At 40.5% G+C, this 12,990-nt stretch overlaps 1 protein-coding gene across 2 annotated transcripts in view; it reads left to right on the plus strand.

Annotated features, from left to right (window-relative positions):
- Positions 1-12,990, plus strand: part of LOC122768764 (sodium-coupled neutral amino acid transporter 3-like) — a 38,719-nt gene that overhangs the window by 4,689 nt on the left and 21,040 nt on the right. For both annotated transcript variants that reach the window (XM_044024976.1, XM_044024977.1), the window contains exon 2: positions 10,991-11,229. In XM_044024976.1, coding sequence (XP_043880911.1) covers positions 11,093-11,229 — 137 coding nt within the window. In that variant the 5' untranslated portion in view covers positions 10,991-11,092. The remainder of the gene's footprint in view (positions 1-10,990; positions 11,230-12,990) is intronic.

Genomic DNA, 12,990 nt, shown 5'->3' on the forward strand with positions numbered 1-12,990 from the left:
AGAGTCGAGCCGCGCTGAGCCGAGTCGTGCTGGAACTGTGTAGTGGAAATAAGTTAGTTACCTAATACTTAAGCCTTACATTGATGTGCCTACAGTGGGTTCTTTGGGCTTCAATGGTGCTGTGGTGTGTGTCAGAGTCAACAGTGCAACATCCATCATGGCGCTCACACGCTGCGTGAGTCCGACTCGAAGCCCAATGAATGCATTCGCCCCCGATGATGCGCTCTTTCTCTTCTCTCCTGCCATGTGATGAGGAGGAAACAGGAGAGAGTGTGGTGGTGAATGCCAGCTGAGGGTGAGGCTTTGTTTTTAGGGCACATGATTGAGAAAAAAAGAAAACAGAGCTGGCATTGAACAGTGCGATGGTGGTGAGGGAGGCGGTGAAGACTCCCTCACCAGTCTGGTGAAGACTGCCGGTGAAGACTGGATCTATCTGGTCACGAGGGGAAAAACTGGGCTGGTCTGACACTGAAATTATTTATTTACAACAAGGACACATCAAACTGGGCCTTAGTTTTTAACAGTACCAATATTTCCCTTTCACACCTAAGCCTCAAAATGTCTTTTTGCTTATTTTAACCATAAAAGGCCAGAAAATGTCCTTTTGCCCATTTTTCCAGAATAACTTTCAATATCTAGCAGTTATTCACAATTGACCGCATGTTAAAAGAGTGAATATGAATGTGGAACAAGTGAAAGATCAGGAACAACCACATAATCAGGAAATCAGTAATGAGTTACAACCCAAGTCAAGTCAGTTTTATTTGTCAAATATACTATATGCATGACATACAGCACAGATGCAATTTCAGTCAGTAACTTCTATATGGTTGATGTTAATTCTTAGTAAGTTTTAAAGCTGAGTGTATGTTATGTACTGTGTGCTCTATCCCATATTACTGTCTGTGAGGTGTCACACTGTCACAGTTGAGCCGGAGTGACAGAAAGTGCACGTGCGATGCTATTTATAAAGACACAGTCTCAGTGAGTCATCGCTGCGGCGCTCTTACGTAGATGGTTCCACGCTGCCTTTCTGTACCTGACTCTCAACCGTGTGCAGACAGACACCCATCGTCCTTCATTTACTGCACGTCTGTCCGGGTACGAGAAACCGAGCGTTTTGACACTTTACATGATTCAGTCTGACGGGGAAAAAGAACATTTGACAACCCCCAAAAGTCTTACGGAGGCAACCGGGCTCCTATTGGACGATACCAGCTGTCAGTCACACTGGTGACCACACACGTTGTCTATTGTCCTCTTAATAGGAATAAAATGTACATCATCTTCTATTAAGGCTGGGGCTTATATGGCTTATAAATCATATCCGTTAGCTTTAGGTGAGATATATCCAGATATATATATAGTGTATATATATATATATATAGTCCCTCTGCTGAGGGACTATGTTCTAAATATGCTCTAAAATAAAATATCTACTGTTTATGAGCTGTATTACGTGCTTAAAATATATCTTTGGCTGCAGCTAACAGATTATTATTATAATGGATTAATCCAGGGGTCGGGAACCTTTTTGACTCAGAGAGCCATGAAAGCAAAATATTTGCAAATTTATTTCAGTGAGAGCCATATAATATATTTTAAGACTGAATTTAACTAAATGTGAGTATAATAAGCCTCTGAATTTATTCTTTTAAATAATGTTGTTATAATACTCACCATTAATGCGACTTCTGGTTCTTGTGGACCCTTTTATTGGCAGAACAGCAAGACTTTCTTCGCGCAGTGTGTCACCAGCAGCATATCTTGCAATCACACTGAACTGCGACAAATGACTTACGTCTGTTGACTCATCCAAAGCCAGGGAATAGAACGGTGCTGCATTTATGTCATTCACTTGCGTTTCCTCCACTTCCAAAATCGATGGATGGATTAAAACAAGTGATAATATTTTACGTTTTATCTGAAAAGCCGAAATCTGCGAGCCAGATGCAATCGTCAAAAGAGCCACACCTGGCTCGCGAGCCATAGGTTCCCTACCCCTGGATTAATCTGTCGATTATTCGAGTAACTGTTTAGTTCATAAACTGTAAGAAAATGTTGAGAAAATCAATAACTCTTTCTCAAACATGATGATAAGGATGTTTGCAAATGTCTTCAGCTCATTCAGTTTTAATGATTTCTTTGTTATACGGTGCAAAGAAACCAGAATGTTCTTACATTTAGGGAGCTGAAAATTCAGAGAATCTTTAAAAATCACTTAAACCAATGAATCGATTATCTAAATAGTTGACGATTCATTTAGTAATCGATTAATCGGATAATTGTTTCTTTATATATATATATATATATATATATATGTATATATATATATATTTACAGTCGTCCTCATTTGTTTTTTTTAGTGGGAGTCAATGTGATGTTTGACCAGAACTCTCTGCACTTTTAGGTGATTTGAAGAAAAAGAAATGAAAACACAAACAACAACAGACAAACAACCATAGCAACGTTTCTATGTAAAGAAAATATTCTACGTAGGTTGGAAATTTGGTTGAGTTATCACATTTTAGCTGCGTTGCTAACTGAAATGAGCTTCTCCTGTTTCAAAAGCCATCAACGGCCACTGGTTATAAATGTTATAAATAAATCAAATGGAGTTGCTATTGCAGGTAGTGGAGACTAACTGAGACCGGCTTTGTAGCCAGAGTCGCTCGTGACAGAGAGAGAACAGTCTTGAGCTTCAGAGCTTCATTAGCACGGTGTCGTCTTTGAATGTAATCAGATTACCTGGTGCCTGTGTTGGGAATATTTGCATAATGTGATTTGATTGAGCAGCGTGACCAAAAGCCAAGCGACGGGCGAACAAAGTGCTTCCATTTGAAAGTGAATGACAAAGAGTTAAAGAGTTGACGTCAGCGCCGCAGTACGTGTGTGAGTCGGCCTCTGGTATTTAAGCTGTTGTGTTGATGAATGGTCGACATGAGTGTCATGGATTTACAGAGTTCTGATCAGATGAGTCTCAGTTTAAGACCCTGAGTTTATGACTCATCCCTTTAAGGCTGATGCAGAAATCTCATTCCCATTGATTTTTTGATTGTCGAGGTTGGATGTAAGACACTCTGTGTTATCTCGTGTTTCTGTAATAACTCAACGGTTCGTGCTATTGGAAATATTCCAACGGTTTCTTAAAGCTGAGACGTTGCACGTCAAAGCCGACGTGTGGTTATTACGATAATTTCACTCGCGCTGTCGCAGGAAGCCGGTGAATCAGCGTCTTTGTCACCACAGAGGAGGGTGTTTCCATTTTTTGCTCTGTTTTTGGACATTGAGACAAAAACTCAAACAAACGTTATTTTAAATATGTTTTATACTCTTCAAATTTCAAATGTAACTCTTGTGTCCATGTAGAACTACAGTGTTCTTCTTCTTCTTCGTATTTTAACAGGCAGTAAATTGTGAGTAACTACCAGATATTGAAAATGGGCTAAAACACTTACAGGACATTTTCTGGCCCTTTTATGATTAAAATATGCCACAAAAAAAGTCCTACTTGTACATTTTGAGGCTTCGGTGTCAAAGGGTGAAGAATCTCGGTCAATCGAAGCCTTGGAGATGAGAAGCATCTCAGAAGCCGACGGTCATGAGTTAATCTCCTCTTTTAATCTCACAGTTGTACATGGAAGAAAATGATGGTGGGGTTAGAGAGAGAGAGAGAGAGTGATGGAGAGATGACTGGACAATACTATGAGGATTAACTGAAGACACAATGGTCTGTTATGCAAAGAGAATACACACTCACTTCCTGAGTGTTAGCTGCATGTTAGCGGCAGATATCTGATCAAACCACGTTCAAGTGGGATTTCCTTGCTCAACCATTGACAGACTGACATGACCAGACTGGTTCAAGATGATAAAAAGGCACCGGTAACTCAAATTCAGGAGACCGGCACTGAGCACACGACCCGTCACAGCGACAGAAGGTGGACACAGGTGTTTGTCTGTGAGTGTGGTCAGAGACGGAGAGTTTTTCCTTCTCTTTTTATCAGTTGTACCTCAGACATCTCAGCGTTACCTCAGGTGTCAATCAGAATACTTTTATTATCCCGGAGGAAAATGTTTAAACTGTCCATATGTCTGTTAACCCTTAGAACACAGAGCATTTAGGCTGCTTTTTTCCGTCACTGTGTTTAAACATTATATATATATATATATATATATATATATATATATATATATATATATATATATATATATACATATATATATATATAGATATAGATATCGTATATATCGAGGCTATAATAGAAACTTTATATACACTATATAAACACACCTGAGCAAAAAGTACTCAAAATGTCAAATTGAATTTGTGAAATTTGGAAATATGTCACAGTTCAAAACTCACGTGGCTCGTTTTTATGAACAAAAATCAAATAAAAACACGTCTATTTTGTGACAATTATCGCTACTTTATATCACAACTGGAAATGTGATATAAAATGAATCATAACTTTGACTCAACAACACATAAGAAGACGAGGATGTGACCTATAAACACACACGCCCAGGATGTCCATATAAGGAGTTGTGCTTTATTCCCCTGGCAAATTAACCATAGCAAGTAGCAATAAATGTGCAGAAGTCATAAAAACGAGTTAAGTGAACTTTGAACTGTGACGTGTTTCCAAATTTTCCAAATTTTAAACATTTTGTGTACTTGTTGCTGAAGTGAGTTTATATGGTTGGTGATTATTAGAGTGTCACCCATGGGAATAAAACACAACGTCTTATATGGACATCCTGGGGGCGTGTGTTTGTAGGTCACTTATTCAGGCTTTAAAAAATGTCTCTTTTTTTGTCTCCTTAGACCACGTGAGTACTAAGAGTTAACAGGATTACTTTACTGAACTGATTTCCATGAACATTCGGAGCAGATGTGATTAAAAATATTTTTTTTAACATTGTAATAAAGAGTGTCTTTGACATTCTTAATAGAAATACTGAGTTTATCATGAAGAGAATCAGTAATTAAAAAACTTCGTTGTTAGTTGCAGAATAATGATGTTGCTTGAGTGTTGGTAGAGGTGTGTGTGTGTGTGTGTCTTAACACTTTCTACTTTAAACACATTTTTGGTGATGATTTGGTTTTGATTTATTACAGCGTGTGTGTGTGTGTGTGTGTGTGTGTGTGTGTGTGTTAACACCAGCATACAGACAGATGGTTGTTAGATGCAATCGCCGAGTGTTAACTGCTTATTTAAGGCAGCTGCTGCACTTCACTGACACATGCATCAGCAGCAGCAGCAGCATTTAACTGCAGCTTTGTGTGTGACATGATGATGTGGGGTTACAGCGAGGCTGTTCACTCCTCTGCAGCTATTTTTATACGAGAGTCTATGGACTGACTCGGAGCAGATGGATCCCGATTTCCTGCCCGAGCGAGACGGGGCCCCTAATCCTGTCCCACTCCATCTTCATTATTGTCCGAAGGTTTTACACTAAAATGAACTCGCTGACGGATCTATTAGCTGCTCATCAGTGGAATAGGGTCCCGTTTAATCTCTTAATCTGCGGGAAATCTCTTCCTGTTTGTGGACAGAAAGGGAAGGTGAATAAATGACTTTAGATGTGGTCTGTTGTTTTTCAACTGCAATAAAAAAGAGAAAAATCAAGACAGCTTTGGCAGATAGAACAACATATCTATAATTATATATTAGTAAGAATTGCTTTGCTGTGTTTCAGCGTCCTGTCAGAGGCCTGGCCAAGACATTCAACAGGGCCATTTACAGAGACATAAGATACTGGAATATTCATAAAATACAGGGGTGGAGTGGCTCAGTGGTTAAGACCCTACCTTGTGTACCAAAGACATCATGGTCGCAAGTTCGATTCCACCCCTGGCTAGTTGTACTTGATTCCATTGTAAGTCGCTTTGGATAAAAGCGTCTGCTAAATGACATGTAATGTAATGTAATAAAATAGTCAACCAAAACAAAAGTAGAATACAGAATGACATACATGTACAGTAAAAGCAACATTAATAATAATCACAGTACAAAAAAACCCATAAATCAGTCATTTAAATGTGCAAATAAAAGTCATTATAAACATAATCTCCACACTTCTTAGCAATGAGGGCAAATAAGAAATGTCTTTTTTACATTTTTGAAATGCTTCCTTTAGTGTTTGCGTCACAGAGGTTGAATGTGGGAAAAAAGGAACACAGATGTAATGTCATGATTTATTATTATTAATGTCATTGCTGCTTCATACTAAAGGTGCAACCAATAGACCCTAATACTCACAGGTTAGAGCATGTCACTTTTTTACCACGACACATTTTTTTTTATCTTTTTAGAAAAAATTCATAATCTTTCGAAAATAAAGTTGTAATATTATGAGAATAAAGTTGTAATATTATGAGAATAAAGTAAAAATAAACGCAGTGGTTCACCTTCATATTTTCCCCCCTGATTCAGTGCAGACTGTTGGGACATGTAATAGAAATAAATCCTGATTGATTCTTCTTCTTCTTTATGACATTTAAAGTGTTTTACTGCATACATGAACATGGTGGAGGAAAGCGTGTCAGTAGAATTAAAGTTCTCTGAAAATTACACTGGGGACTTAATTAAGAAAGCTTAGACAGCCAGAGGCTTGTGAGAATGTCATCAAGTTGTGTGGGTGGAGGCAAAATGACAGTTTTAACCTCTTGCATAAACTGCATGCACGCACACACACACACACACATACACACACACACATGCACACTTGTTTTTACGCAGCATTCGTAATGAGGACGCTCGTCAGCGGTTGGGTCAAAACATCTCGTCGTCCTTCCTCGTGCAATACAATAATCGATATAAAGTAAACGATCCCTGCCAGTTTCACTCGCCGGACGCACTACTTCATGTCTCCTCGCGGTGGCGCTGCTCAAATAAATGAGGGTGAACGTGGGTGGAAGTTACCTTGGCTGAAGAAGAAGAGGAAGTTTACAGCGGTGACAGGACAATACGATATAGACGTCTACGTTAAGAAGATGCTCCATTCATGTTGAGTACATTTATGACCTTTGTTCTCTGTGTTGTTTTCTTCAGTTACACACTGATTATCACAGAATCGTTGTAGTATGGTATCCTGTGATTCCCAAACCCCCTCACACTCATAGACATAGTGCATTCCCTATAGCCCCTTAACCCTAATCTAAACCATCACAGCCTAACCTAAACTCAATTCTTACTCTTAACCCATAGAAAAAGCCCTTTAAAGTCTGAAATGTCCCCACATCTATTTATTCACAGCATTAACTGCAAACCCAGATGCACACATGCATAGAAATAAGAGAGGATGAGTCACACGCATGCACACAACGCTGTGTGGCTCAGGTAGACCTTAAAATGAGCGGAACAGCTTCTCTCTGCGTGTCTCTCTCTCTGCGTGTCTCTCTCTCCTCGCCTCCTTGTGGCGTGACGTCCCTCGGCAGAGTTGCTGACGTCAGAGTGGGCGAGCTGAAGCGCAGGCACTTGCCGTGTGTTGGCAAACCCGAGGCGCTGTTTTGAATGAGGGTCTTGAATAAACACGGCCTCTGCTGTGACTGTGAAAAGACTCATTTACTCCCACCAAGAGCATCACACTCACACTCTGCCGTTAACTCTTGCTTAGGATTCAGAAGTGCGGACATCAGAGGAGACAAACATCTACACTATATTCCTTTACTGCTCCAGTGGTTCTCAAACTTTTTTTGTTGGGCCCCCCTTTGGAGTAAGACATTTCTCGGGGCCCCCCTGACTCTCACGAAATTGTAACAATGTGTCAACTATAAAATTTATTGAATCAATATTAGAAGAAACGTTTCACTTTTCTTTCAATAATCTGTTGTGCAAATATCATTTTTGCTTTATCAATATAAATAACCTCAATATTACTTCATGAGAAAGCAAAACTAGGAAATGTGCAATTATAACTATAATAGTGTCATTTTATTAAACAATAAATACATTTGGATAACAAAGAATACTTTACCAATATCAATCATTTTCTGTGCAAATAACATGTTTTTGTTTTAGTAATACAAATGCTGTCCCGTGCCAGTGTTTTGAGACACAACACACACACACAGGTCTTTGGGGACATTTTCTGGTCTTGGGTTTTAGTCGTCGTGAATCATTGTTCCGTTGAGCTGACGTTGGCTTGTTGTTAGTTTCTGAAAATATTGCACAGTTTTCTTTTTGCCTCCGTCAGAAACTTCTCCGTTATCCAAACCTTGTCGTCACCAGTGTAGATTGTGTTGTGGTACGTCACTTAAATGAGTCCTGGTCCCAGCGAGACCAAAAGTTCCACCTGCTAAACTTTAGTTAGGACTTAAAAAAAACAGAAGTCCCGCCCCCTTGGAAAGTCTCCCCGCCCCACAGTTTGAAAAAGGCTGCTTTAGTGTCATAACAGCAAAGTATCTCACAGTGTCAGCAGCGATGGAATCTGTGATGATTGTAATGCAGTGTAAACTGCACACAGAACACAATAACGTCGACACACTATGGAGCGTTTCAGTTTTGCTGCCACAGCTCGACCTCCGTGTTGTTTGGATAAGAAATGCAAGAGATATCAGTGAATAAAAACAGGCACACATTGAATGGGAACTGCACGAGTAGAGCTGAAACAATTAATCAATGAAACGATTATTAATCGATTATTAAGTTAACCGACAACTATTTTGATAATCGATCCATCGGTTTGAAGCTTTTTTCCTGATTAAAACAAGATTTCCAATCTTTTAAGCTTCTTAAATGTGAATATTTTCTTAATTTCTTTGTTGTGGATAACAAAGAAATCATTAAAAGTTCATCATTGTGGTTTGTGGACAAAACAAGACATTTGAGAACGTCGTCATTTCCAGGTTTGACGAACATTTCTTTTAGATTTTCTGACATTTTATGGACTAAACGATTAATTGATTAATCGAGAAAATAATCGTTAGTCGCAGCTCTATGCACTAGTATAAAATGGTATGGCGATGAAAGCCAGTGAGTTTTATTTTACAGCATACACACAAACATAAGATCCCGAGTGTATTATTACACCATGAAAGGAACATTTCTGCACATCTTTCTTCATTTGCTTTCCTCTTAGAAGACGGAATAAGATAGTAAAAAATAAATGAAATGACTAAATGAGTGTATTTGAAGGATGTACTGTAGTACATGTGATTGAACTTAATGACTGTTGTTTTAAACTCCACTGACTTAAGGCCACTGAGGCAGCACCAGTGTAGCCTGACACTCCATTGTGTGTGTGTGTGTGTGTCCCTGCCCCAATCTCCTTGTGATTTGTAGACGCTCTGAGTGGCAGCAGTGTGGTTCTGTGTCCCATGGGGGGGGGTCTGCGTCTGCCTTTGCTAACGTCAGCAACTCTGCTACAACTGTGCATGAATACAGGATACTGGCATTTGCTGAATTTAAGGTGGCGTCTTTTCAATTAGAGTCCAGTTGAAATACCTTTTCAGCCTCTCGAGTGGCCTGGCGAACCGCAGCCAAGGGGCCCCGGCAGTATAATGATCCCTGGCACAATAGCAGCACTGTTCACCGACCCGTTCCCAGGAAACCGCACAACATGTGCCATTGTGCAATGTGCTTTGCTGCCCAGCCACGTTGCCCGGCTTTAGCCAGAGACACCGAGAGGCCGGGCGATGCAGCGGGGCTCACAGCAACGTGGTTGGGAAGACAGGTTCAGAGGAGGAGCGCGATGAAGAGGCGGCTTTATTCACCTCGCACTATGTTTGATGTGTTAACGTAATATCACAATAAACTACATTTAAGAGGGCAGGCTCTGGAGCGGAAGGAAACGCTGGGGAATGAAGGCCCCTGAGTGGTTGCCAGGAGTGCTGGTGCAGGGAACCTTGAGCATTGTTGCTCTGTGGAAACCCAGAGAAAAGTGACAAGCAGAAAAATGGAGGCACAAAGACGGCGGACTGGTTTGTAGCTGGTCGTAGCTGGTTCTTCTGTCTTTGTCTCAGTGCTGTGTGTGTGTGTGTGGGGCCTCGTCTATGGCCCCCAACGTGCCCTCTATTAAAGATTCCACTGCCGTTTATGCTGCAGAGCAAAGGAGATCATTCAGGGCCAGCCAGGTAGGGGGCTTTTGGTCAACAACAGCGTCCTGGAGACACATGTCACAGGAGCCTTTCTGGGGCCTCACAACACAGCCAGTCAGCAAAGACACAACAACAGGAGACCCAGGAAATACAAGTGTGATGCAAAGCCCAGGGTGCCACCATTTCCTCTGTGTGTGTGTGTGTGTGGACCTGTCAGCTGATGGATCACTTATTCCTGTGATTTGCCAAAAACGTGTTCTTCTCAGTCCCCTGCTTTACCGTTTTAAATCAACAAATACCCTTAGGTTTCAAATGAAGTTTATGTCGTTGTCATCTGTGTCGTCATCATCGTCTGTGTCAGCATTCATTGAACTACAGTCACATCCCTCTCAGTGTGGCCTCCTTTATCTGCTCACGTGTCTCAGATTAACACGTTCATATTCAGTCATTGGAAGGGATTTTCCTATTGAATGGATGTTTTCCACCTAAAGGGAAAACAAGCGACTGTAACATACCACATTTAAGTCGTATTTTTACAAGAATAAAGTCGTAATTTTTACGAGAATAAAGTGGTAATTTTTACGAGAATAAAGTTGTAATTTTTACGAGAATAAAGTGGTAATTTTTACGAGAATAAAGTGGTAATTTTTACAAGAATAAAGTTGTAATTTTTACAAGAATAAAGATGCTAAAGATAATGTGGTGCTGATGTGATAAAAATATGAAGTATTTCTTTATTTGTGTTCCTCATCCTGTTCCTCAGGTTGCAGCTGATCATCTTTGTTGTTGGTTGTTAACACATGTGGTGTTTTATAGTAAGAAATGATGACGTGAATCCCTGATGTCAGCCATGTCACACCTTATCTCTCTCCTCTCTTCCTGTCCGTTCTAAGCAGTTTGTTTCCTCCGTGACGATGAAAAACTTCTCTTTATTTCCTTCCACAGATCCCAGGAGAAACACTGAAACTCCTTCACTCCCGGAGCCTTAAACACTGACACAAGTCAACAGACGCATTGTTACGTACACAGTGAAGCACACGAGCAAATATGAGCGAAGACAAACCAGCTGAGAGCGGGGAAACTGCCCACGCCGACGCCAACACTATCCCTAACGGGAGAGGCCACGAGCCTGGTGAGGAGATCACAGCGCTGGCCAAAACTCCAGCGGCAGACGACAGTCAAAAGTGAGTGAAATGTCATTTTATTTGACTTTTGATGGAAAAAAGGGCGAGGGAGAAGAACCAAATGATTGATGTTACTTGGTCACAGTTGAATAACGGGCGAGCTTGATTTAAGTCGCTTACATCAGGTCTCACTCCTGGTCCAGGGGACTCACTGCCCTCCATGTTTTAGATGTTTCCCTGGCTCCAACACACCTGATTCTTATAAACGGGTCGTTATCAGGCTGCTGCAGTGCTGTCTGATGAGCTGAGCGTTTCAATCAGGTGTGCTGGGAAACATCAAACCAATGCGGGGCAGTAGGAGTGACAAACCGTGCTTTACATCATATTACACGAGAGGAATATAAAGATGAACCCCGCTCTGTATGCTTGATTTAACCTCACAGATGTCAGAGTCTATTTCTTAAGTGTCAAAATTTAAAAACCCTCAGTAAATAGTAAATAACTGACAGGTAGTAAAAGTTTTTATGGAAAAATGGGGAAAGGGCACATTTTCTGGCCCTTTTATGGTTAAAATAAGCAAAAAGAATGTAGGAGGCATAGGTGTTAGATGGTTAAAGATGCACTGCTCTTTAGACCAGTGTCATATGCTTTATTTATTTATTTATTTATTTATTTATTTACTTACTTACTGGTGAACATGGTGTAATGCACACAGTGCATTCTCTGTGCCAGAAGAGCTTTTGGTACGACCCGGTAAATGTGGCGTCATGGACTCCATTTATTGACGTTAAATACAACTGCACAATAATAATTCAGCGATAAACAACCAGCTGTGAACTCATTAGCTGTAACGAGAGTAAACGCTGTGCATTTAATTTTCTTGATTTGAACGCGCGTTGAACCTGACATTCACTGAAGGTCTCGCGTCCCATTTTCATCGCGTGACAGGTTTTAATTCCGCGTGTTAACAGAATATCAAACGAGGTTGCTGTCGTGTGTTTTTTAAGACGGTGTAGTGTCGTTTTTTTTGGCTGTTAATGTTCACATCAGCGTGAAGGATCAATAAATCTATCACGATGAATTTGAATGAAAGGCCTGGTTGGTCATAAATCATTAGGCAGAGAGAGATTCACATCTGCAGCTAATTATTTGTGTTCTGGTGAGAGTGATTATTTCACCGCGCTGCCTCTGGTGGCAGATCAGCCCTGTCACTTTCAAGTGACTGTCACATCATTACACGGTTACAGGCACAATTAGCATAACAGCAAATACTTGTATGGCTGGTGGAGAGTTTGTGAGCAAAACCTTTATTTTGTTTTAATTTATACAGGATAACTGTGTGAGTTCAGAAGTCTTACTATCATGTCACTCAGTATGTTTACATGCACAGTTTAGTCAAGCTAAGGCCGTAGTCTGACTAAGACAGGCAATCAGGACATGAAAGTGTATATGTGGAGGAGAGAATCGATTTATTGATGTCCGACTCCGCCTCTGTAAGTATTTATGTGTTGAATCAGTTTCCTGTTGACCCTTACGTCAGCAAACAAACAAACAAGCAGATGGAGCTGTGGTCAAGTCCGACTCCAGTCCGACTAAGTGTATACATGCAGGAGTAATCGGACTAAGAATCGCATTATCCAGATGTCTTAGTCCGACCAAGACTAGCTCGATTTGAGTCAGACTAATGTGTTTACGTGACATAGAGAAAACCAAATTATTGTCTTAGTCCGACTAAAATTGGACTTTAAACATGCATGTAAACACATTAGTCCGACTAAGACTAGCTCGATTTTAGTTGGACTAACGCTTTTACATAACATT

This window comes from Solea senegalensis, linkage group LG4, assembly GCF_019176455.1.
Source record: "Solea senegalensis isolate Sse05_10M linkage group LG4, IFAPA_SoseM_1, whole genome shotgun sequence".
Classification (NCBI taxonomy): Eukaryota; Metazoa; Chordata; class Actinopteri; order Pleuronectiformes; family Soleidae; genus Solea; species Solea senegalensis.